Genomic DNA, 26,872 nt, shown 5'->3' with positions numbered 1-26,872 from the left:
TGGTGGAACTTTTAATCACAGAAGAAAAGGCAGTCACGAGTCAGACACACTGGTGGGACATTGGGTAGGCACACTACTGCGACACTGAAGTCTCTGTTACAGGTTTCAGGTCCTTTCTGACTACGTTCCCGGGTCTTAGTTTGGTGGAAGAGTGGTCTGCTAAGTTAATAATTCCAAAGGTTTTTACTTGATAAGCCAGAGGTTACTTGATAATTCCAAAGGTTTTTACTTGTTACAGACAGAGAGATGGGTGATGGGTGGCTACCAAGGGGACTAAAGGCAGCCCAAGATAAGCTGGTTCTTGATCTACAACATTCTTACTTCTCACAATCAGGAATTCCTACCATGCCAGGCAGTCTGCAGAGCCTTTACGGGGAAACTTTCTCCAGGAACTTCAGCTCACACTCCTAAAGGCTGTCAGCCCAGCTCACCCACCCCTAGGGCTTTTGTCTGTATCCAAGGCTTTGCTCCTCTGGCTGTCCTGTTTGCTCGGGGAGGGAACCGGTTTCACCAGACCTTGGGGCTCTGCTAGAGGCAGGTGGATGGCCAGGCCAAGGTGTTTTGGCTCAGCCTTTGGGGCTGACTGAGCCTGTCAGACTCCAGCTGGTGGCAAAGGACTGAACAAGGATATGGGCAGCTTTGACCCCCAGGAATGGAAAAGGCTCCACCGTCAGGGTGGAGGCTCCGCCTCTTGTTTCTCAGCCTGGGCCTGGACTTCCTGTGTTTGGACTGGCTAATGGTTAACAGGGAATGTCCCTGCAGCTAAGGGTGCTCATACCATTCTGCACCTCCGTGGTTATAGCCTGGGCCACAGTCAGGATAGGGCCACTTCACGAGACACTTCCTGTTACCAGGTAAGGAGTGCCCAGTCAGAAGTGTTCCTGTGTTTGTGTGGAGTGCAGACAACAGCCAGGAAGCCCTGTGTGACTGGAATACAGAAATTTACCTGCCTGAGGTAAGGGAGGCAAGGCCAGTGTGGCAATCCTGTAATGAGCATTTGGCCGGTGGGTTTCTTTTCAGGGCTCCATGGGTTCCTGATAGGCCATTGGTGGGTCTCCCCACAAAAATGCCCAGAGTGTTTGCCTTCCAGCTTCCACGGGGTTGAAAATTAAACAGGGAGGCTGCTCTTAGGGTTCAAAACTTCTAGCAATTTTTTAGTGAGCTTCCCTTTTTGTACAGAGCTGTTCTGGGGATATGCTAGGGCTCTGCTGGTATTCAGAGGAGGGTCTCAGATTCACAAGCTGCGGAAGCAGTCTCCTCATTCCTTGGACAAACTTGTAAATTGCTATTTCCCTTGATGGTTAGCTTCATGGGGTGCTTCTGTTGCCATTGGGGGTTCTGAGAGGGCAGGTCAGAAGGGAAGGCAGGGCCCCAGTGAAGAGACAGGCCGCAGTCTGTGAGGAGGCAGGATCCTGGTGAAGAGAGATGCTATGGTGAGGAAGGAGTTCTGAATGCAGTGTGCAGTTGCAGGCTCCAAAGTGTAGCAGAAACGCTGGGATCTTGCACTGGAGGAGGTCAGTTGGAGGGAGTCCCTTGCTCAGCTTTACTCCAAACAATTCTCCTGTCCCTGAGAAGCGTTTGGCCCTCTGCTCTGCCTGAAACAGCATGTTTAGACCCTTTGGAAGGTCCGGTATAAAATATTTTCAGCAGTTCAAAAGCAAGGAGCGAGCATTATGAGACCGCAGACTCATGGTCTTTCTTTCAAGCTACTGGGGAGACCTGTCAGGTTTTCTGGGTGGTTTTTTTTTTTGTCCCGCTTGTCAGGCCAATGAAGGTTGGGTAGGATGTTAACAAAATTTAATTAGACTTATGTTTTTGAAAAGATGGCAGTTTTTTTTTTTCAACTAAAAGTAGGTCATTCAAACAAAGCTTTCTGCAACAAAATGAATGAGAACTTGAGTCTCAGGTTTGGGTGTCATTGGTTTTTTTACTCTTGGCTCTTTGAGGGCCTACCACCCAGCTCCCAAATCAATACATGGAGACTTATTCTTACTTATTAATGCCTGGCTGTAGCTTGGCTTGTTTCTACCCAGTTTTTCTTAACTTAAATTATCCCATCTACCTTTTGCCTCTGGGCTTTTACCTTTCTCTATTCTATATACCTTTCTTTCCTTCTTACTCCATAGCTGGCTGGGTAGCTGGCCCCTGGTGTCCTCCTTTCCTCTTCCTCTCCTCATTCCTTCCTCTCTTCTCACTTTTCTTTTTATTCTCTGTGCCCACCAGCCCTGCCTATCTCTTTCCTGCCTAGCTATTGGTTGTTCAGCTTTTCATTAGAATACCAATCAGGTGTTTTAGACAGGCAAAGTAACACAGCTTTACAGAGTTAAACAAATGCAATATAAAAGAATGCAACTCATCTTTGTATAATTAAATGACTATTCCACAGCATAAGTGGATGTAATAGATCTTTCTTAAAATAATATTCCCCAAATTTGGGTCAACCCCCACAGGGGTATTAGCTAAAGATTTCTGGCGTAGGTCCATACTTAATTAAATCACACATAATTTTGGCTATCCTTAAATGTCCATTTTTGATGATGTCAGTGCCTGCACACACTCTCAAATGCTGTGTCCATATGTCCGTCCTGTTGCAGTGGCCTCACTGCTGACTCCTGGATTCTGCTGCTGGCCTGGAACAGCTATGGGGCAGCGGAGAGAGTGGTCTGTGGGACACACAGAGTGACACAGGCAGGTAGGAAGCTCCCAAGGGGAGTTCTCCCCAGGTTAAAGAACATGCCCTTCTGCTGTAGCTGACCCACCCCATTTATCGGTGGTTGAGGCATTTCCTGATGACCTTTGCCCTTCCCTCACTTCGGTAATGATCTGTGGCTTTCAGTGAAATATGCAAATTCCAGGCTGGGAATAGTGGAGCTGACTCGTCACCTCAGCACTTGGGGAGATGGAGGCAGGAGGTCAGGAGCTGGAAAACATGCTTTGCACCCCAGTATCTCTGAGTCCAGCCTGGGCTACACAAGACCCTATTCTAAAACAAAACAAAACAACAAAACAAAACAAAACAAACAACCAACCCAAACAAAAGCAACAACAACCAAGCCTGTGCGGCAGCTTTCAGAACCGGGCAGTGGAGTCTCCTCTTCTGCTGGCCGGGCATTCCAGGTGACCGATAGAGCAGTTTCCTTGCGAACTCGTGTTAATTGAACTTGAAAATTAGCAAATGATTTACTCCCCACTTTGTGAGACTGGGTCTGGGCTCAGGCATCAGTCTCAGAAGGCTGTGACTTCAGTAGCAGCTTGGCTGCCAGGTGACCCCTGTGGAGGAGGCACGTTCTCCAGTTCTGTCTAAGGACTTCAGGCCCACAGCAGGACGGTACCTTAGTGGAGGTGTTTCAACCCTAAGGTAGGAATGTGGGTAGTTAAAGTTCAGTGTACATGCTGAGGTTTGAAATACATCAGAGAGACAAAGGAGCAAAACCCCACCCTATCCCTCTTCCTGAGCTGGGGTCCCTGGAGATGAGTTTAGGTGTAAGGGGTGAGTCACAGGCCTCAGCATCTTTGCTGCCCGGGAATGGAAACTCTTGTCCTCACACCTGGAATATGCACAGCCTGAGAGGTGGGAGTCATTTCCTCTGCCGGCGTGGACCCTGTGCCAGCTGTGGTGCTTCTGGGCCCAGCAGGGCAGAAAGGAGCACAGGGGACTGGACAGGTGTGTCCACGTTACAAAATCCCACCACCAGAGTCCTGCGGGGACCCAGCACGGCTCAGCTTAGAGGGACCAGGTGTCAGCAGGCTGTGGTATCTGTGGAGCCCACACTGGAAGCTTCCTGTGTCTTTGCTCTGCAAGTGAGTGCTGGGAAAAAAAAAATCCGGGAAACAGGCCCTGTCCTGAGGGCAGGAGCAATGGTTTTGTAGATGACTCACAATGATTCAGTGTGCAGCGAGCTAGTGCCAAGCTCGCCAGGGGGATGCACATGCTGTGGGAAGGGAAAACAAAAGGAAAAACCCTGAAGGATTGGTGGTGAGCATGTGGGTCATCAAAGAAGCAGGGGTCTGGAGGAGGGTGGACCCAAGGGGAACCTCTTGTGCTGTCAAACGGCCAACAGGGCTCACTCATCTGCCTCAACCTCCATGAGTATGACCTTACCCTTTTCACCCACCCCTCACTCCGCACGGGACCCTCTCTGCAGCTCCTCAGACATGCCCTTTGCCCCTGCCATTTCTTCTGTTTTTCTACTAACATGCACGTGCTTGCTGCCGGGAGCCTGTCCACGACCACCTGCTTGAAGTGATGGCCAACCCCTGTGTGCTACGCTCTACTGGTTCTCTTTCTCTTCCCATGCCTCACCACCTTCTAATTGCCTCTACTATGATTTATTCACTGAGTCCTATCTTCCCTTACGAGGTTGTGAGCTCATGACAGACAGGTGTTTGCCTTGGAGGTGAAAATGAAGAGCAGGCAACCAGGCTGTACCTTTTGGCCAGAAACTCTGAGTCAGGTTGTTCTGTTGGAGTCTTGTCAGCTATACATGGGCTTAAAGTTAGGTCATGTCCTTCAGAGATTCTCTAAAGTGAGCTGTACCAGAGTTCTCAGAGGTCTATGTGAACACAGTGAAGGGGCCATGCCCAGTTTCTCACCCGTGGTTCTGTGATGAGCCCCAAATGCATCTTCTGAGAGAATGCTACCCTACCTAGATGGCAATGATCCCAGAGGTGTCCAAAGTGTCTGAGTGGCACGGTAGATCCCTTTGGCTCTAAACATCACCTGTTCCTTTCATCTTTCAGTGAGGAAGATCATGCTGAAATGGAGGGCAGCTGGAGAGGTGTCCTGGCTGTGCTGGTCATCCTGGCTGGGCTGACAGGTAGGTGTGGGTGGGTGGATTGTTTACAGGCTTCAAAAGCAGGGCAGGAGGAAGGGTGAACAGAAGATGCCGCAGGATCGGCTACAGTTGGTCCTCCCCGGGCACGCCTCTGCCTCTCTGTCTCATGGCCACCCCCTCAGGAGCTCTCGTTCCTATTATTGTAACTCTACCCCAAAAAGGTCCCCTTAGTGCCTCTGACCCCCACATGGCCCCCATTAGGATGTTCCCTTACTCCATGAGGTACCTGAGGTTGTCTGTCACATGAATTGTTTCACTTTTTGAGATATCTTTCCCACCTGCTTCTCACCTCGTCAATCTCTTTGTATCTTTCAAGGAAAGATTGTCTCCTGTCTGTGTCTTCTTGACTTTTGTGATATCTCGGGTGGGATCCCCAAGCCTCATAATGTGGCATGTCTCTGACCCTCACCACAGCCTTGTCAACAGGAGTCCTTCAGGGCATCAGCTAGGGTGGACTCCTGAGGATCCAAGGCCCATGTGGACGGGGGTGAACTGACTCTGAAGGTCTCAAAACCCTCAGAGTCTCTGCACCCAGCTTTGGGTTAATTAGGTCTTGACTCCTTGTCCACTGCCTCTGGGACCTGGCTTTCTCTGTGTCTCCTATTGTGGCAACTTGGAGGCATGCTCTCATAGAAGAGTAGAAGTAAGGCAGGGACATTTGCAGGCTAAAGTGCCCTGGATGACTTGTCACAAACTGACTCATCCTTATATCCACTTGGAGACAAGAACACCCAATGAGCAGCTCCATCTGTCCCTCGGCTCCCCAAATGCCCCCAGGTCTACTAACTGTGTGGGCGGCCATGCTTGTTTGTGCTTCAGAAGCTTGAGTGCTCCATTCTGGATGGGTAGACACTGAGCTTTAAGAGCCTGGGTGTGATGGTGTCAACGGACGTGAAACTAAGTAGGAAATGGCAGCGTATCAGAGGGTCAGGTTTGGGAAATTCTACTTTTGGGTGTGTTTGCACGTGAAGCCTAGGAGCACCTGACTGAGGAGTCCAGAGGTAAAGGTGTGAGGGTCCCCCATCTAACAGCACACAGTAAGGAGCAGTCTGTAGGGGCCCACTGGACATATGGAGAGGAACATCAGGTCTGGGAACATTTTAGGGACTGAGCCTGGGGCTAATAGGCCACCATTAATCCAAACTGTAGGGGCACTTTGAGGTTACAAAGATCCTTTAATGACTGGAAAGAACTGGATGAACTCTGAGCTTAGTTTTTCTGATATATGTATAGTTTAGAAATATATATAAAATCATAGATATAAAATCAGAAAGATATATAATCAGAAATGTTGTTGGTTGCTTCTGTTCTTTTGAGGGGCACACCACCCAGCTCCCAAGTAAATTACACGCTGAGTCTTATTATTATTTATGAATGTCCAGCCTTAGCTTGGCTTGTTTCTTGCCAGCTTTTCTTAACTTAAATTATCCTGTCTACCTTTGCCTCTGGGCTTTTTCCTTTTTTTACTTCTAAAATCTTATTTTTACTCTTACCCTGTGGCTGTGTGGCTGTGTGGCTGTGTGGCTGTGTGGCTGTGTGGCTGTGTGGCTGTGTGGCTGTGTGGCTGGGTGGCTGGCCCACATGTCCTCCTCTCCTCCTTCTCTTGCTCCTTCATCTCTCTTGCTTTCTGATCTCTTTTTTCTTCTATGTATTCCCTGTACCTGCCAGCCCCACCTATCCTTCTTCTGCCTTGCTATTGGCCATTCAGCTCTTTATTAGACCAATCAGGTATTTTAGACAGGCAAAGTAACACAGCTTCACAGAGTTAAACAAATGCAACATAAACAAATGCAACACATCTTAAAATAATATTCTACAACACAGGTATATATATATATATATATATATATATATATATATATATATATATATAACCATATATATATATATTTATGGATATTGAGTCTTAAGTACTGGTTTGAATCAAGATGGATCTGGTTTGAGGTTTGAAGATGGCCGCATCAGGAGGGCAGAGTATTATGGGCTGGCTTTAGAGTCCCCAGGGGGAATTTATAATGATACCACCCCTTAGATATTTCATCCCGGAAAGTCTTGAGTTGAGTTGTCTTCACTTACAGACTTAGCTCCACATGCCCACAGGGCTCTACCAAGCCTTTCCCTTCTCTCCTCTCTCCCTTCCTTTCCTCTCACCTCTCATCCCCTCCTTCCTCCTCCCTACCTTGCCCATAATCTCATAACTTACATAGGTCTTGGTTACCTCATTTATTTGCTCAGCAAATATTCACTGAACCCCTGATAAGTGTCACATAGTTGAGTCATAGGCACCAGAGCCTAGAAGGACAAACAGGCATTGAGTGAGAACAAAGAAACAAAACACTTAAGTCACCATTGTGTCAGTTTCTTTGAAGAAACCTCAGTGGAGAGCCCATGGTAGGACAGTTTAGCATAAACAGGATGGTCTGAGATGTATCCCCCAGGGCAGATGACTGGGCCAGGAACCCAGGGGCAAGTGAGACTGGATTCCAGGCTGTTCATGTGCAAAGGCCCTGGGCCAGAAAGACTTGATAAATTTGGTACTTTAAGAATGTCTGGTGGCCCAAGGGTAGAATTGGGACAAACTGGAGATGGAGAGAAAGTTGCTGTGGGGATGAGTTTGGTGTTAGAGTATGATCTTATGAAGGAGTATCTGGTCTACCTGAAGTAATGGGACTCTTAGACATCTGGAGTATGGAGGTAAGGTGGGGATGCTATACACAAAAAAAACCCTACCTGTTTTGAGATGCTCCCCCTGGCTGCATGTGCAGGGATGTTTTGGGGTGCAGCTGGTAGCCCAGAAGTGACATTGGCTTTTTCTGTCATTATCCCAGAAGCTCAGCACACAGTTCAGACCTGCCTGGGCTCCTCTCGGGACCCCCTCCTTCTCGTTCTGCTCTTCCTCAGTGGGTTCCATCATCTAATGTGGTTGGTTCTGTCTCCTCTGAAGGCCTATCACCAGGGCCATTCTGTCTGCCCTCTACTCTCCATCCCTTATTTCTCCCCAGCTGTTAGCCACATGTCCATCCTGCTTTCCCATTCACTACAAAGATTGAGTAAGAAGGAGGCAGTGTGGGGTCTGAGGCTGTAGCATAATGTCAAGATAGAGTATCACACTGGACTAGGAAAATGGAGAGGTGATTAGTATAGACTGTGAAGTTTCTTTTTTTGTTTTCATTTTTCTTTATTAAGAAATTTTCTACTCGCTCTACATACCACCCACAGATCCCACCTCCTCCTCCCACCCCCAGCCCTCTCTCCCAAGCCATCCCACATCCCCACATCCCCCAAACCAAGGTCTCCCATGGGGAGTCAGCAGAGCCTGGCACACTGAGCCTAGGCGGGACCAAGCCCCTTCCCACTGCACCAAGGCTGATTTTCAAAGAAGAGCTAATACCAATACTCTTCAAATTCTTGCACACAATAGAAACAGAAGGAACATTACCAAATTCTTTTTATGAGGCTACAGTTACCCTGATACCCAAACCACACAACAATGCAACAAAGAAAGAGAATCACAGACCAATCTCCCTCATGAACATCGATGCAAAAATACTCAATAAAATACTGGCTAACCGAATCCAGGAAGTTTCTTATGTTAAGGAGACTGTTTCCATTGTGTGTGTTTATGTGGGTGTGCATGTGTGTGCATGCATGTGGAGGTCAGAGGTCATGCTGGGGTGTCATTCTTCAGGATGTTATCCACCTTGTTTTCTAGACTGTGAGCTTCTAGGGAATGGTGTTCAAGTCAGTGCTTCTCATCTAGGGGAGAGTGGAAGGAAGCATGCATTGGCCATGTATCTACCAGCAGTCCTGGTCCCTGGCCTCAGGACCAATAAGGCAGAGAGGCTGAGCCCTCTGATGGACACTCACAGCATGACAGCTTGCAAACAAGATTAAATGACATCGTTGACTTATGTCAGCCAATTCATTTACTGTCCTGAAAAACTGGTTGCCTTCTAGCTTCTGGATCCAGTTATCAGATCATAGAAGGTCCTCAAAATGTAACAGTCCTAAAGGGCTCAGAGGCTCGCTTCAACTGCACTGTGACCCACGGCTGGAAGCTTATCATGTGGGCTCTCAAAGGTATTGTGGAGCTGAGTATCACTTCCCAGGAAACCATCATCACCAACGACCGCTTCACCTCCGCCAGTTACAATGGGAGCAACAGCTTCATTTCCGAGCTGATCATCCATGATGTGCAGCCCAGCGACTCGGGGTCTGTACAGTGTAGCCTACAGAACAGCGACGTGTTTGGAACAGCCTTCCTCTCAGTGGAAGGTGAGTCGCCGGAGGGCCTTCTGAGGCTCACAGCTGTGTTGTGACACTTGGGGTCCACATTCAGATATGGCGGTGTGTACTGCAATTCTGAACTGATGACTGCTTTGTGCGTATTGGTTACATCCCTCCATCCCTGCATCCTTCTTCCCTGCAGAGTCTAGACTTCATGGTGCTGAATATTTGGGGCGAATGCTTGCTGAGCTCATGTCTCTGTCCCTTCCTCTCTCCTTCCCTCCCGCTCTCCCTCCCTCCTATTTTTTCCATCCTCCCTCCCTCCTTTCCTGTTTGACTCCCTCTCCTCATTTAATCCTTTTCACCCCTCCCCTTTTGAAATGGGTTTACTACTTCTCCATCTAATCTACTCCGGTGTCTAGTTGCCTTTCTGAAGCCGTCTCCTGGAGTTCTTCATGTAGTCGCAGCTCCCCAGAGTTGGGCAGTTGGCGGTCATGACCTCTTCTCTAGCTTTTTGCATACCAGCTGATACTTTGTCATATATGTTATCAACGTGGAAGAATGCTGTAACGACTTTCTCTTTTGAAAGTACTTTCTCTGACCTGTTTTTCTTCTTGCCCCAGTGACCATAGCTGTTATAGTCAAAGGTGTGTGTTCTCCAAACACGCCATGTATTTGAGAGGAAAGGGTAGACACTAGTCTATACTACTGTAACTTATTTTCATCTGTAAAGGTAATTTGGTCTCCTGAAGATCATTACACAATGGTAAAGGTAAAAGGATGTGTCTTATGAGGCTTTAGATAGTTTTACCCAAATCAAGACCCCTTGACACTTTTTGAAAGTGAGTTTATATATTATTGATAGAGGTTATGCTTAGTGGATTAAAATTTCCTATCAGGGTTTTTTATTTTGTTTTATTTTTTTTATGGTGTTGGGGACCAGACCCAGGTCTTTGTGATCTCTCTCCAGGGCTCTCCCATTGAGTTGAGCCCTGTCCCCAGCTTTCCCGAGTTTTGAATTCTGTGACAGCATTTCTCATGATTACAAGCTGTGTCTTTAAGATTTTTTTTTTTATATCCACTTATTTCCTTACCCCAGTGAAATCCCAGATTCTGTCTGTTGCCAAATCAAATGTGATAATATTTGGTGGAAAAGCATGTCTGTCTATCTATTTGTATTTGCATTTAAAAATGATTGTTTACTTTAGAAATTGAATTATATTGGTGATTCTTTACTTTGGGTTATCTTTAATTCATGTGGTTTCATTAATGGTATAGTGATATTTTCTAAGTAGTGGTTTTCATGGGTTACCTAGAACTCTCGGCCAAGTCTGCATGCCCAGGTTCTCTGGTGTAATTCAGTTACAATGGAAAGAACACAGGACATGAGTTCTGCTTTTGCCTTTCTCATTTGTCAACCAGTGAGATCCCTGCGCTGGCTCCCTTCCTTCCTCTGGAAGGTGGGATGAGGCTCCTCTGCTCAGCTCACATATCTGCTGTGAGGGTCAGGTGTCAAAACCACCGAAGACTCCAAAGCTTTGTCCCATTCAGTTTTATATCCATCCAGCTGGGCATCCAGAGCACTCTAGTGGTTAGAAATGCAGATTTGGGAACCTGGCTGCCTGGGTTTCCATTCTGTCTTTGTTGCTTAGAATTGCATGGTCTCAACAGAGCACACAGTGACTTTGGCTCTGGGTTGCTCATCAGAGGGCTGTTGTAGCATGGGATGGGTGGGTCAATAGAAAGCCTTTACTGTAATGTCTGGCTCGTAGAAATCACCACATGAACTTTTTTTTTAATTCCTGGACAAAGCATACTGTTCTAGGTACTTAGTGGGACCCAGAGATGAACAGAAGAGAGCTGGCTCAGTTGGTGAAGTGCTTCTCTGCAGACATGAGAGGCTGAGTTGATTCCCCCAGAACCCAAATGGGAAATCTGGGTGTAGTAGTGCATACCTGCAGCTCCAGCTGGTGGAGACAGACAGATCCTTGGGGCTTGCTGGACAGACAGACTAATCAAATTGATGAGTTCTAGGCTCAGTGGGGACTCTATCTCAAAAAATAAGATGAAGAATGATTAAGGAAGACACCTAATATTGACTGGCCTCTGGCCTACACACACACACACACACACACACACACACACACACACACACACACACACACACACACAGAGTTTCAGGACAGCAGACCTTCAGAGACACATTTTAAATACCCATAGATAGTGTTTTCTTGAAGTGGGGATATCTCTGAGAGAGTAGAAATAGGTCATATGGGGGCTGTAGGAGTGGGGCCTCAGTCCATGGTCAGTTCTCAGTCCATGGTCAGTTCTCTAGGGCCTGATAGAAGTAGGGATCTCAGCCCACACCCAGCCCTCAGGGGATGAGAGAGGAAGTGGGTAGTCACACATCAAGGGAGTACAGTTTGAAGGGTGAGGCTCCTTACTGCTGTGCTCATGGCATGTAAAGTTGAAAAATACACGCAGTTCTGAAGTGTTTTCCAAAGAGCTAAGCCTGTACATCTGCCTGAATACGTCTGGCATAAACTATATACAGTAGTGGTTATTGAAGCCTTTGGGTTTAATATGGAGAGAAGAACAATTATGTAGGGCATTAAAGTTTTCTCTGAGGTCCTGCACAAGGACAAGAGTGAGACAGAGCTGCACTGTCATCACAGGAACACTAAGCAACAGCCTTTCCCCAGAAACACAATATTGGAGAAAGAGGAAATGTCCACAAACTACCCAAGGCCTTTCACTTTCCCTTCCTGTGTTTCAATAGAGCAGATAGATAAAATTCCAGCTTGAGTCCTCTCACATCTCCGTGGCTGTTCTAGAGACTGCTTTTGAATACCGTGTTTGTCACAAGAGCAGATAACCCAGAAAAGGCTCCTCCAGTGGGGGAAGAGAGGCCAGGGGAGCCGAAGTCCAGCTGCATACACAGCAAGTCCTCCACATGGTTGCACTGGCCCAGTTACTGCCCAACTTCCATTGACTCATTCATAAAACGCACTCTTTAGCTTTCCAAGGACCAGGAGGACCTGAGTTTATGTTCTTCTGTCATGATCTGAGGCAGTTCCATCCCTCCTAGGGCCTGTCATCATAATTTTTTTGATATTTATTCATTGTACACACACATGTGCCACAGAACTTGTGGGATTTGGTTCTCTCCTTCGACCATGAGTGTCTTGGGGCTCAAACTCCTGCTATTAGGCGCAGCAGCAAGTGACTCCCTGCTGAGGCATCCGGAGGGCCTCCATTGTCTGCTATCTTAAGTCCATCAAACAAAACAGAGGAGCTGAAAAAACAATGAGCATGTAAAACCTAAGCCCTTCAGATTTAAGCCAACCCCTTCTCACTGACTCATCTACAGGAGTGCTTAAGGCCAGCACAGACATCTTACTATTCTCAGGTAGCATCCAGGAAGTATAACATTTCAGAGTGTAGAGATATGGCAGAGCCAGTCTGGTCTTCTCCCACTCCAGGGCATGACTTCTCCTAATGACCTAAGACGGTGCTAACAGGCGAGTAATTCTTCTCCAGGTTCCTTCTCCTGAGTGCACAGGGGAGCTTCATGCCACATGTTGGAAAGGTCTTCTAAATCGCAGGCCAGCATTGTCCACATGACTGAGTATAATGATACAAACAAATCACACAAGGGCAAAAATCCAGTCAAGTGCCAGGTAGGGCCACAGTCTAGAGGGAGAGTGAGAGAAAGCCCTCACTGTGGGTTCAGGTTCTCTAGTGAGCTTACCTTCAAGAAAACTCTCCTGATTGAGTTTTGACGTGGTCTCAAAGAATACCCACGGTTATTTAAAAAGGCCATTCAACACTCTGTGCTGTTCCAGCTGCGCTTCGGTGGGAACTCAGATTTCTTTCGCACTCTTCAAACAAAGCAGTCCTGTAACATATGAATAAAGCTGGCAGCTTGGAAATCTAGCTGAACATAACAGAGATTTACATAGGTAAACATTGCCACTTGGTTTTTTTTTTTTTTATTAGTTTAAAAATACAGTTTAGCGGAAACGTGTTCATATACATTAACAGGTAATGAGTTACGATTGTTATTTTTAAGTAAATATTTTATAATCATTTATGTAGTTACTATCCACACAAAGGAAGTTCTTTGGAGTCTCTGGTGGCTTTGAAAAAGAAATTGAAACCAAAGTGTTTGAAAATCATGTATTCTGGTCAAATTATCTCCTGTAGAGACAGAAAACGCAGAGGTGGGGGCTCCAAGACCCCGAATTTCAGTGATTTGCTCTGAGTGATGGAGCTGTGCTGCAGAACCATGAATGAGAGTCGAGTTTTTGATTCTTAGTCCAGTGTTCTTTCCATTATATCAAGCAGCTGGGGGTGGTGCCTTGTAGCATGTTTGAATTTGAACATTTGAATGCATATGTATGTCACTAAGGCTGTGTCTTTGCCAGGGCCAACCTTCAGGTTATTTTGGTAACGTCAGCATAAGTAAACATCATTTTCAGATGGATTCCTTGCAGTGTGCATGCTGCCTCTGGCAAGTGGGTCCTTTAAGAAAATATTGGTCTAAGTCAATAATTCTGAAACTTAATTGAGTTAGTTCAGTGCATAATAGATTTGATTTTGGTGTAATTTATGACTAGAAGCTTATTTTAAAGGAATATCCAAGGCAGTTCTTTTTTAAAGTTTACTACTGGGTGAGATGGCACATGCCTATCTTCCCTGCCCTTGGAAGATGGAGACAAGAAGTGGAGTGATGTTTGGGGCCAGCCTGGGCTAACAAGACTTTGTCTCAAAACAAAACAAAACAAATAACAAAAAAAGTTTATGACCCTAAATTGTAAAATGAAGGCAATTGGCCCAAACTTAAGAGAAGATATTTGCTATTTCTGAGTCTCAGGGGAAAGAATATGGATTATTTCCTTCCTTGCTTCTGTTTCCAGGACTGCCCAAGAGAATCCTGTAGCTCCACTCCAGTGGTCCTTGGCTTTTATTTCTCATTATTCTTGGGAGACACTTCACCTTCTTGTAAGAACCCAGCAGGTGCATGTAGATATGGCAGATAAAACTTGAACTATGGTTTCCTGGGACAGACACAGCCTTCCTGGGGCCTGGGAAGAAAGTCTCATGAGATGTAATTTGAAGCTAAAATTGGGGAAATCGTAAGGCTGTTATTCCTGAGCTTGTTTCTCTCTTCTCTTTAGTTATGGGGACCCTGAACATTCCTAGCAACAGCCTTATAGTCACAGAGGGTGAGCCCTGTAATGTGACTTGCTATGCCCTGGGCTGGACCCCACTTCCAGATATTTCCTGGGAGCTTGAGGTCCCAGTAAGCCATTCCAGCTACTATTCCCTTCTGGAGCCGGGTGATTTTACGAGGGCCTTGAGTGTCCTGACGCTCACACCGCTGGGCAATGGTACCTTGACATGTGTGGCAGAGCTGATGAACCTCCAGGCCAGCAAGTCCTTAACTGTCAACCTGACTGTGGTTCAGCCCCCACCTGGTAAGTGAGCCTCACCAGCCGGAAAGCCATGGACTGTTCATGGGAGGGTCAGGCTCTCGGTCATGGCCAACCTGGACTATGACCTTGATGTTGGGTGGAGATGGTGATGAGGTAAATCCAGTGCCATGGGCTCAGGGAGTCTATGATCTTACCTGTTCTTACAATTCCTTCTTGAGAGTTTTTCTTTTTCCTAGTTGCAAGTGGACCATTGAAAAGCCCTATCTGCTTCTTAAATGAGAAGGCAGCAGGTTCAGAGACAGACACTTGACTTAATGTCTTTCAAAAATAAAGCTAGGCGTGGTGGCTAATGCTTATAAATCTAGCACTTGGGAGCTGAGGCAGGAGGATTGCTGAGTGTTTGAGGCCAACCTGGGCTATGCAGTGAGTTCCAGGGAAGCCTGGTTAATAAAGTGAGATTCTGTCTCGAAAAACCAAAACAGCATCTCATTGTCTAAGTTGACTAGGTGGCAAAGCTTTAAAGTGTTTGTCTTCCAGAGGAATATATTGTGACGTAGCAGAATCTTTAATCTTGTTCATTAAGGGCCCTGGTGGAGCCTGTGAGCTCCGCGTTGGCGTCGGCAGGGGTTCAGGGGTACAGGGGTGATGTGGTATGACATGAAGATTTCTCTCTCTCTCTCTCTCTCTCTCTCTCTCTCTCTCTCTCTCTCTCTCTCTCTCTCTCTGGTGGAGGAAGGGATGGTGCTGGGCATAAACTCAGGACCTCATATGTACTAGGCAAGGGATCTCTACCACTAACTGCTAACTGCAACTCCAGTCACCCGAGCCCTGGAGACTCAGTAAATTCCTCATCTTACAGAAGAGGAAGGGACTCCTGGGGAGTGGAGGAGAATCTCTTCGGTTCCCTTTCTTGTTTCAATATTCCTTGGCTTATAGAAGTAGCCCTCTGTCCCCCAACCTTTATTTTCATATGGCTTCTGTGAGCATGTGTCTGTCCATATCTGTCTTTCTATTTCTGTCTGCCTGTCTCTCTTATAAAAATTCAGTTCTCTCCTGTCCATTATAATCTATTCCTGCCCTTATTCTTCTTGGTGTTCAACTTGGTCCAGGGTTGCCCACCCCCTCAGGTGTCCTTCTGACATTTCTTATTAGCCTTTGAACTAATAAGATAGACCAATAAGCTCAATCAGATAGACCATCTTCCCTTTGCTTTGCCCCTGTCCAGCTCTCTTATAAGCTACTTAGAGACAACAAAGTCTGGTCCAGGCTTTGACAGGGAAGATTGAAACACAAAATTCTGTTGGCACCAAATAGACCAGAACTGACTGTTGAAAACCCACATTTCACCAAGATAATGAGGTAGCACAGAGCTCCGGCTTGACGGATGGCCCCTTCTAGAAATGAGTCTTACACATTAGCTCTCTGCCACCCCTCCTTTTTTTCTCTGAAGGAGAAAGTGGAAGGGAAGGGCACTTCATTCCCCCATCAGTGGAATTCTTCCTTAACTGGGACTGCACCTTAATTACAGCAGCTGTAGGCCGGAGGGCTGGGAAGGAAGGCTCTGCGGGGAGGCATCAATGAGCCTTGCTTTATTGGACTCATTTGCAAAAGGGTAATTCGTTTCTAAATTATTCATCAAGATCAGAGCAGCTGGTATCTGGCTCCGTGTTGTGTGTTTTATGCAAGTTTTATTAGCTGCAGACCTCATTCAACCTTGGCTGTGGAGCTAGAGGAGCTGGGGTCAAGTTCATGGAGAGTGGAGAGGTGAGCCACCTGTGAGAGCTGACAGACTTCCTCGGGAAGGGGAACCTCAGTTCTGCACCCACATCTGCACCACAAGGCTGGGGGATGATTTTCATTCCTTAGGTGAGCTTAGGAAGTCTAACAGACTCAGGTCACAAAGTATGTGCTGTCCTAGAGATCAAAAACTCCCTTGAAGAAGGCACTAGGGAAGCCAAGTCTTTAGAGCTGGGTTCTCAGTTATAGAAAACCCAACTTTCTTAGTTACTGAAATCACAAGCGTGTGGGGCAGCAGACAGCCATGTTAGAAAGCAAAGCCCCTTTGTTATGTGTTGGGGAGAGATGTGAACGAATACTTACTCACTCCAGATAGGACCCTGGTGAAACACCAAAGAAATCATTTAACCCAAGTCTACTTGGGTGCACCAAGGAGTTTATTGGGGTTACTCACAGGAACACGAATGACTCAAATGCATCACCAGCTTGATGATTCAGGAGCACTATATCCTTGGAACTCCCTGCCCAGCTTGCAGGCAGTTCCACTGAAGGGTCTTCCTGCAATTGTTATAGTTTATACAGCCTTTGCGAAGAACCTCGTGAGGCTCGAAACTTTCCACACCTTTCTGAGCATTATGATCCTCTCTCTTCCTCTAAGAGGGACTATCCCATTGGGAGGAAAGAGCATACAACACCGTGTCAGGCCCGACAAAGAAATCTTCAGGCGAACAGCCTGGCCCCACCTGTGCTCTTCTGGGTGTCCCTCAGTGTCAGGTCTCCTGATGTGTAGGTTGTGAAGCGATGGCCAGGAAGCTGCATTCTAGTGCACATGAGCATCTTGCAGGGTACAATGATCTAGCGTGATTACAATTCATTTCCATGAAAAGTGACAATGTCAGGGGCAGAGAAGGTGGTAGGTATGATCCCGTTTCCACTCCGAGGTCACAGTAAACAGGGTGGCTTCCTCCTGGGGTGTGTGGGGCAGGGGTGATAGCCGGCCTTCCTGTTCTTTGTGGTAACTGCTGCCAATCTCTGATGTTCCTTGGGTTGGAGAAGCAGTCTTCTGACCCAGACCTTCATTTCCACATGGCCTCCCTGATGACATGACTCTGGGCATGTCACACCGAGTTCTGAGGCTCAGTTTCCCTGCATGTGAAATGGGCAGGCAATGGATTGAGCTGTTTTGTCTCCTGGCTGTGGGGTCAGTCACTGGAGGAGCCTGAACGCCTATGCCAAGGCTCAGTCCTTCTCTGAAGTTCTCATTTAATTGATTTTTAGGGAATATAGTATCTTTGATTTTGAGTTCCCAAATAACTGGTTTGAGAGCAGTTAGCTCAAAATCTAAAGCTCCACTTTCTTCTTTAGCTGGTCGGGTTCCACAATCTATACAGACCGTAGATGGGATATCTCCCCTACACTTTAGCTCTGTGACTCGGGAGGAAGTGACTTAACCCCTCTGAACCCCTGTTCTGTTATCCATGAAGCTGAAATAGCTGTAGTGCCTGTCTCCAGAGCTCTCGATCTTGGGAGAAACAGCGTATAGAAATGTCTAAGACAATTTCTTCATGTGGTTCCTGCTCCTGAGCGAGCAGTTTTTGCTTATGTTAGTGACTCAGACACCCATGTCCTCTCCGGTCAGTACTGGCTTTGCACATGGTGGTGGCATTTTATGGCCATGTAGCTGATTTTGAGAATTCTGTGCAACCCCATTAAAGTTCTACTAACTCTTTCCAGAACATTTGGGGGAAATGATTCTTTCCTTCAGAGATCAGGAAAGGACAGCCCCCAAGCATACAGTAAAGTCAGTTATGTGGCCCTGAGGAGCATGCAGGGGAAAAAGGGAAAAAGGCTTGAAGTGGAAACTGTGAGATAAGCTCCTGTAGTCACTGTGGCTTGCTCAGGTGAAGTATATCCACCCTCTCCAGGGGCTCTGTCACTCACCTGAATCATGCATCCTCTGCCCTGAACAAAGCAGGGACCGTACCTTTCCAGATGCCCTGAAAACATCTTTATCTCAGATAAAACCCAGGTGGTGCTTCCCTGGAGGGATTATTCCACAATGACAGGGCCTGTGACAGAGTAGGAGATATGTTGGGAACCCTAGCTTTCTTGTGCTGAGAGGTGGGGCAGGCTCCCAGGGCCCTTTCCTGTGTTATTTACACTGTGAACAGATTGGATCATGAATCATTCCAAGAACCTGTTTTTCTATCCATTAACATTTTGGGGGGCTTAGCAATATGACTGTTACTTGTTTTCAATCAGCTGCAAATGCACGTATTCTAAAAATGACTCTCTACTAAACAAAATAATATGTAGCAAGGAACACATGTGCACACATAGATGTAACAGGTAATAAATGAAAAACATTATTAAAATAAGACAGCTCTGCAGTTCCAGTTGTGACTTACACTTCCTGATGACTTCAAACATGATAGACTGGATAGAGGAGATTTGAGCTGTAGTGTCTCCTAAGTGTGAGACTCTGAGGAAGGCTGGACTTCCAGGGGAGAATGGTCACAGCAAATAGGAAGTGAAATGAACCCCCTGGCTGTTGATACCCATACTGTTTCAATGTGGGGATGTTGAATGAGGCTGGGTATGGTGGCTGTCAAGGAAGATGACAGTGAGTAATAATATGAAGTCTCTCATTCCTTTCCGGACTCAGTCATCAGCTCCAGGAGGTGGCCTTTCCACTGTACACATGCATACTCAAGCAGGCACTCTCTACTCAGTTGAGGAAGGTTGTTGGATCCAGCCTGGTTTGACAGAAAGTTGGAATGTGAAGTAGGGGAAGGAGAGGCCATGGGCAGGGAATGTTTGAGTAGTCAATAAACATATTGTCCTAGGTAGGACAGCAAGCCTATCTCTTAACATCAGGAGCCAGACCTCGTGTCTAACCCCAGCCATCTCCCTTATTGTGATAACTTGTGACATTTACAAACTTGATTTTGAGAAAGAGAGTCCATCTCAGTTGATGCAGGGTGTCCATGGTGATTGTGAACACATGAGTCCTACCTCAGAAACTTTCACACACTTTCTTGAGTCTGAACAACCTGGTGGAGCAAGACTTGTGACTGACAAGTGAGCCAGAGGCCAGAGACAACCCAGAAAGTAAACAGGGCCACAAGAGGGACTAGGTCCTCTGGTGGGAAGCCCAACATGGCTGACAGTTGACAGGCTTCCACCTGAGCTGTGAGAGTCAAGAATGCAGCCCTCGCCTTCATAATTCATTATTGTGTTCATGGGAAGGGAAGCATGGGCATATCCCACAATGAGGCAGAGTGGCCTGAATAATACTCCCAAGTGTGGGTCACCAGCCACTTGCATGTGAAGCATTTGGGGTACCTACTTTTGCAGACCTCTTGACTCTGCCTCAGTGGAGCAGGTTTTGAATCTGGTTGCTCAGTGGGTTTTACAAGTGATGCTCAGTGCTGTGCTCTCTGACAGTGGGACCTCCTTGTGATGGCACCCCAGTTTGTGGGGTTGGAAAGGTATGATAAGGGAAAGGTACAATCCTACTCCCCCCTCATCACATTTTTTTGCATTTTAAACATTTTGGAGATTATAGTTATGTTATTCCCCCTTCCCTTTCCTCTCTCCAAAATCCTCCCATACATTCCCCTTTGCTGTCTTTTAAATTCATGGCTCCTCTTTTCTTTGTCATTGCACTTATAAAATAAACACACAGACTCTTACATTATTTAAACTGCTTGGCCATTAGCTCAGGCCTATCATTGTCTAGCTCTCACTCTTATATTCAGCCCATTTCTATTAATCTTTACTTTGCCACGTGGCTCTTGGCTTACTGGTACTTTACATCTTCCTTGTCTTGGCAGTGGCTCCAGCCGGTCTCCCCTTCCTTCCTCCTTCCTCAATTCTCCTCTCTCCTTGTCCTGCCTATACTTCCTGCCTGGTCACTGGCCAATCAGTGCTTTATTTATATAAAGCGATATCCACAGATATATATATATATATATATATATATATATATATATATATATATAAATATATAAATATATACAGCATATATACATATATATGTATACATGTATTCCTAATTACGTAAATGCAATCTACTCAGTTTGAATAATGTTACTTGTATGTCATATTCTCAGGGCTGGCTATTTGTTTTTGGATATCCAATCTGTGTGCTCTTCCCTGGAGAAGATTATTTCTCCTGCTCTCAGCATTCCCTATATTTCTTTGTGTAGGGTAGGGCTCTCTCTCTTTCCTATCTTATCTCAGAGAGATATTGGGTGAGGTGGCAACATAAGGCATTAGAAAAGTAGTTTGGACTTTTATACAGCCTGCAATTCTTCTCTGGATGTTGTAATATGGGGGAGAAAGGAGAGATCTAGACCTGTCTCAATGTGGCTGACTACCTAGTACAGGAGGCAGATAAGAACTCAGCTTTTAATCCATCCATCCATCCATCCATCCATCCATCCATCCATCCATCCATCCATCCATCCACCCACCCATCCATCCATCTATCCATCCATCCATCCATTCATCCATCCATCCATCCACCCACCCATCCATCCATCTATCCATCCATCCATCCATCCTCCATTCATCCATTCACCATCCATTCATCCATCCATCCTTCTGTCCACTCACTCATCCATCCACCACCCATCTGTCTGTATTCCCATTTAACATCTACTCACCTACCTATCCCTCTCTCTCTCTGTTACCCATCTACTCATCCATCTACCTACCCATCTGTCATTTATCCATCCATTGTCCATCACACATCCATCCATCATGACTAGTACATTCTAGGTTTGTGGGGTATAAGGAATATTACACACAACACTTGATCTCAAAGGAGTTAGGACCAGTTTAGAAGATACATAAGAAGAAATGGAAACAACAGCAGTTTGAAATAACAGTAAATATAAGCTGTTAAAAATAAAGCAGTCATCAAAATTTCCCAACACTTTCTAATTCTCTAGAAAGAAATAAAGAAATATAAGCAATTCATGAAGAACAAAAACAAGTATCTTTTAAAATATCGTATAATTCTTCAAAGCACAGACAGTTCCCTGGTTGGTTTTCAGACAAGTCTATGCACTCTTTGCATTTTTTGTTGTTCTTTATTTTGTTTTTCTAGACAGGATTTCACCGTGTAGCTCTCACTGTCCTAGAACTCACTCTATAGACCAGGATGGCCTCGAACTCACAGAGATCCACCTGCCTCTACCTCTCGGGTACTGGGATTAAAGGCGTGCACCACCAGGTATCTTTTTAAAAAAAGACTGTGCATGTGTGTGTACTCACAAGTTCAATGCCCATAGAGGTCAGCAGAGGGCCTCAGATCCTGCTGGAGTTGGAGTTACACACATTTATGAGATGCCCTGTGTGGGGCAGAACTCTGGACCTTTGTAAGAGCAGCAAGTACTGTTAGTTACCACCTCTCTAGGCTTGCCTGTGGCTCCTTATGTATCTGGGTTCTTGCTTGCCTGTGGCTCCTTATGCAGTTGGGTTCTTGCTTGCACATGGCTCCTTATGTGCCTGGGTTCTTGCTTACTCTTGACTCAGAACTGAGGCAGAAATGATCTTCTCTAAGCATTCTACTCATATTCTGACCATTTAACATTGGCATAGGAACAGCCAGCTACAGCTGCAGAATCAACCTTAAGCAAAGCTCTATATGGGGAGAGCTTCCAAGAGAGATTTTCATCATTAGCTTCCCCTGCCATTGGTTCCAAAGCAAACCCCATGTTCCTTCAGAGGAGGCCTGCTATTTTAAATGTTCTAGTGGCTAGCCTCTACTTCATTTTCACTGAGCTACCAGTGAGGTGGGCTGACAGACTTTGTTGAATACAATGCATGGTTCCACAGATCAACACAGTTGTCTGTGGTTTGACTTCTGTGTGGTTCCTGCTTGGGCACAGAGGAGTGAAATATTGTTTAAGGCTCCCCCGGGATCATGCACATTCTTCCCACGAGCCAGTGGCTCTGCCACGCAGCAAGACTTTCAAGGATGGTGGGTATGCTTCATCTGGTTGGCACTTGAAATGTAGGTAATACAAATAAGGAACTGTATATTTAATTACACACAGTTTTAATGAAAAATCGAATTTACATGACCACCCAAGGCCAGCATGTCAGCTCTAAGACATAGTTACAAGAACCAAACACCAACCAATCAATCAACCAACCAACCAACCAACCAACCAACCAACCAACCAACCAACCAACCAACAAGGTTGTTGTTTCTTCCTTTTTATTTCCTTCCATGTTTTCCTTTCATTCCCTGCTTTTCCTGCCTCACCTTACATTTGTCCTACTTCATGCCTACTGGATAAAGCAGGAGGACAAAGTAAGTCACTAGTAACATCGGTCCCACAAGAGCTGTGGAAAGCTCACACGACTGTAGGAGAAAGCATTTAGTGGAAGGCTCTGGTGGGGTCTTGGGGAAGCTGTGTACCCAGCGTCTTTTGCCCTCCCATGGGGTGCACCTATTACCTTTGGTCAATAGAATCACAGAGCATGGGAACACGGATGCCAGAACTCACCATTCTCTAGTCCACAGTTTTGGCTAACCATCCCAGCATGGTAATCAGAACTCTAACCCTTATCCAGCTCTCAGGAATGTGGGAGGTTCAACCAACTGATAGTTGGACCTAGGTTACAAAGCAATTACTTGTACCAATAAATACTGGGATGGGAGATACTGTTGAGTCATTAAACACACAGGAGGGAGGTTGGCTGAGATGCCCTGCTGCAGCAGACTGAAGAGTTCTGTTATTGAAGACACAGGGCAACTTAGATCCCATTAGAATCAGTGAGTCTACAAGGTACAGACGTCATTGAACTCCTTTTTTCTCTTCCATCATAGATAGTATTGTTGAGGAAGGCACATCGCTGCCGACCTGGGCCATCGTCCTGCTGGCAGTGGCTTTTTCCCTGCTCTTGATCGTGATTATCACTCTGATTATAGTATTTTGCTGCTGTGGTATCTCCAGGAGAGAAAAAGAAGGTATGGTTTTTCCATGTAAATCTCTATGGGGTTTTGAATTTGTGGTACAAGCAGTTGAAGTGAGTGAGCTTATCAACTTCTTCAAAAGATGAGTCCCACCATAGTGAGATGCCACAGCACCCTGGCAGATGGCTGCCACCACAGAGGCAAAGGATAAGAGCTGACAAGGCAAACATACACACCGTTGGCTGGAATGTGAGCAGGTATAGCCACCATGGAGAATGGTATAGAGGTTCTTCAGAGAATGAAAATGGAATCATGTGTGATCCAGCTCTCCCACTGCTGGGTGAATATCCATAGGAAGTGAAACAAGTGTTTCAGAGACACATATGCCTTCCCATGTTCACGGCAGAGCTATTCACGATAGATATCAAAACAGGCTGAATGCCCGTCAACTGATGGCTGTGTAAAGGCAGTGCTACACACGAGTGCACATACACATACATACATACACACATACATACATGCATACATACTTACATTTATTCACACAGGGATACCATTTAGCCTTTAAAAACGTAGAAATCCTGTTAATTTGGGACAACACAGTGAAATGGAATACGTGAAGAGAAATGAGTCAGTTACAGAAAGGCAGGTGTGGTGTGACCTTGCCTGTTTGTGGCACACTCAGCAACTGAACACACAGGAGCAGAGTGGAACAGTGGCTTCAGGAGTTAGGGATGAGGGCCTGGGCCATGCTGGTTAAGGCGTGCAAGGCTTTGTTTAGAGCGAGCATGTTCCGGAGACCTGTACTAGTCATAATAGATCACGATGTGAAAATACATCTCTAATGTTTTTCCTTTAAAAAGTGACTCATGTATGGAATGATGGTTATATGGATCAGCTCCATCTAGTAATTTCCCAATGCCTACTCACATCATCTTGTCATGCAGTGCCTGAAAATTTATACACACACACACACACACACACACACACACACACACACACACACACACACATGTACATATATTTAAAAATACTCCTGTTCTGCCTTAATGAGCTGGGATAGAGGTAACAGGGATGCTGAGCCAAGCAAAACTGAACTAAGAGGTGAGGCTCTCCATCTTTGGAAGGAGTCATGGGAAGAGAAGGCCAGTCCTCTAGGGCCCAGGGGACCCCACATCTGTTCCCACATCTGAGAAGGTGATGAATGAGAGACCTTCTTGCTAAAGGCTGGGCTACTTGACTTCTGTACTTATTTGCAAGGATAGGCAGTTGTGGTGATATGTCATTTAACATGCAATTGCTTTTCTTGAATAACACTGGTGGGCACATGCCGTTCCTAGTCTGTGGTTTAAAAAACCCTGGTGCAGGTGAGGGAGGCTGCAGAGGTAAAAAGGGAAACGAGGCACACACTGAATCACGGAAGTGTCGCACAGGTCTCGTGAATGGGTCTGCTGAGACACCCCTAGCTATGTGGAAGCTGTGGCTGGTCTGGAGGTCGGGGTCTAGAATAAGGGGCTTGTTTTAGAGTTTGACAGTTTGAAGCTTGAGTGCTGAAGGATGATTTGACATGTGACAGCCCAGAACTTTCTAAGTGCTGAATCTTTGTCTTTTCTCTGATTTGAACACTTTCTACAGTTAAATTATTTTTCGTAAGAGCTGAGATTCGGTGTTTGGGTGCCTGTCACTTGATGTGTGTTGTTAAATTTGTGAACACTTTGTGTGTGTGCCAGATGTGATCTACTGGCTGTTTTCAATTGATCTCTCTTCCGCAGTGAGACAAGCCAGGTAAATCCCATCATCTAGTATAAGGACAGGGCCTGGCCGTAGCTCCTTTACGGATCAGGCTTTGATTTGGGGGTTAATTTTATTCCTTGGAAAGTACAAGTTGGAGAGTAGTGAAAGCCTAGGAACTCAAGATGAGAATTTGGTTTGACCAACAGACCCATTCCTCACATGCTGTGTACTGAATTTTAAATGAGAATGGTTGAAATGTCTTCCATCTCATTGAGGAGGTACTGTGGATTTGGGTAGTGCCTTCAGTTGGGAATTCTTGACATAGCGTTCATGGAATTGGTGGGAAAGTTCTGATGTTTGAGGTTTTTCTCCTTCTCCTAGGCTCCTGCCTACCCCACGTTAGCCCTGTAAGAAGGTTGGTTGGTGGGTGTTGTTCTGTAAACAGCCTGGGTGGTCTCTTTTCTCTTCCTTCCTTTTCTTTCTTCAGTTTTCTTTTCTATAAATGCCACCCTATGTATTAGTTATGAAAATTAAAAATGCATATTGAGAGTCCTAAGCCAGGCGCAGTGGCTCATGTCTGTAATTTTAGTGCTCAGGAAGCTGAGGCAGGAGGATTGTCACAATTTTGAGGTGAGCCTGGCCTACACAGTGAATTACAGGCCAATGTGGTTGCATAGTAAGACCCTGCTTTAAAAAATATTTCTGTGATACACCTTAGATTTTGTCCTTTATGTAATTTTGATACGAAGAGCCCATGCCAGTGTGAGTTATTTCTTTCCCTCTCTTGTTGCAACAAGTCTAGGGTTGTGAACGGAGACCTGCCACACCCACTTACAGTGTTTGTCCTCTGCCACCAGGTCAGAGGTGGCACTATGTAATTACACTACATAGTAGCAAAAATGTAAAAATCAGTGACCTTCTGAGTTTTCCCAATACAATAATTTCAATCCATAGCATGTATTAAACACTTTCCCGTAAGAGTGTTTTCTGGTGCTTTGCTGGCTCCCCAGGGAATTCTCCATGTGCCTTTGGTTAATTGAGAACTGACCGAGGATGGCTGAGGGTCCTGCTTATCCTGCTCAGAGGCCTTGGAATGTCAGTGTAGAGAAAATGATCGAAAATCCTGTACCCATCCCCAGCTGAGTGGGAACATGTGGCTTGTCCCACCGTTGGAGGGTATTGACGGAGGGAGACTGGAGTTCCTTACAGTGCAGAGAAAGGCGTTTCTAAGTTTAGTCTGAGACCCGAATCAGATGATGTTACTAGAATTTAAAATAGGTGAGACTATTATCTAAAAAAGTTATAATAAGGGAAATAGATATTCCCTAGACCTCAGCAGAGCTTGGCATATGGAAGGCCTGGGTAGGTGAGTGAGGTGGTGAGGAACATGGACCTGCACACAGACTGGGGGACTTGGTATGTGTCTCAGAGTTTGGATTCTGGATTTGTCCAAGAGTCCACTGATTGGTACCATTGGCTAGGGAAGGAACGGCAGCTTTGGGGTGTGTGTGTGTGTGTGTGTGTGTGTGTGTGTGTGTGTGTGTGTGTTGACAATGATATGAATTGACACTGTTGGTACATATGAAATTGATTGAAAATGGATCTTAGCATTAAGGAACTAAGAGGTAGCAACATTATGGTGCCTTGTTTGTTAGAATACAGCAATGCTAGTGTTCATGTCCTGGACTGTTGCAGTAGTCCAATGAAGATACACTTTGCACAGTAAGCAACCAATGACTAGCGTGGCTGGCTTGGTAGCTTAGAGCCCTTCTTGGTGATGGAGCCTGTGCAACACTGGGTATCATATTCAGTCAGCATTCACTGGGTACACACGGGCATCTACTATCTTTCAGCTACCTACAGAGTATTTATTTTTCTGATACTGAACCTGTTTTCCTTGGGCTTAGTCATTTACTAATTCAGTGCAGAGTTATTTTGAATGCTGACTGGGTCAAAGTGAGGTTTAT

At 45.8% G+C, this 26,872-nt stretch overlaps 1 protein-coding gene across 3 annotated transcripts in view; it reads left to right on the top strand.

The window, feature by feature from the left end:
• Positions 1–524: 524 nt before the first annotated feature.
• The window catches only part of Igsf5 (immunoglobulin superfamily member 5), a 39,086-nt gene continuing 12,738 nt past the window's right edge, over positions 525–26,872 (top strand). Inside the window, exons 1-5 of one of the 3 annotated variants that reach the window (XM_059277081.1) lie at positions 525–955; positions 4,741–4,817; positions 8,793–9,110; positions 14,243–14,542; positions 23,085–23,225. In XM_059277081.1, the coding sequence (XP_059133064.1) occupies positions 4,760–4,817; positions 8,793–9,110; positions 14,243–14,542; positions 23,085–23,225 (817 nt within the window). In that variant the 5' untranslated portion in view covers positions 525–955; positions 4,741–4,759. Of the gene's footprint in view, positions 956–3,241; positions 3,359–4,740; positions 4,818–8,792; positions 9,111–14,242; positions 14,543–23,084; positions 23,226–26,872 lie in introns of those variants that run through there. The other 2 variants (XM_059277079.1, XM_059277080.1) reach the window with 2 other exon arrangements.

The sequence above is a fragment of the Peromyscus eremicus genome, chromosome 12 (assembly GCF_949786415.1).
Source record: "Peromyscus eremicus chromosome 12, PerEre_H2_v1, whole genome shotgun sequence".
In the NCBI taxonomy this organism is placed as follows: domain Eukaryota; kingdom Metazoa; phylum Chordata; class Mammalia; order Rodentia; family Cricetidae; genus Peromyscus; species Peromyscus eremicus.
This window is presented reverse-complemented; position numbering and strand designations above follow the sequence as displayed.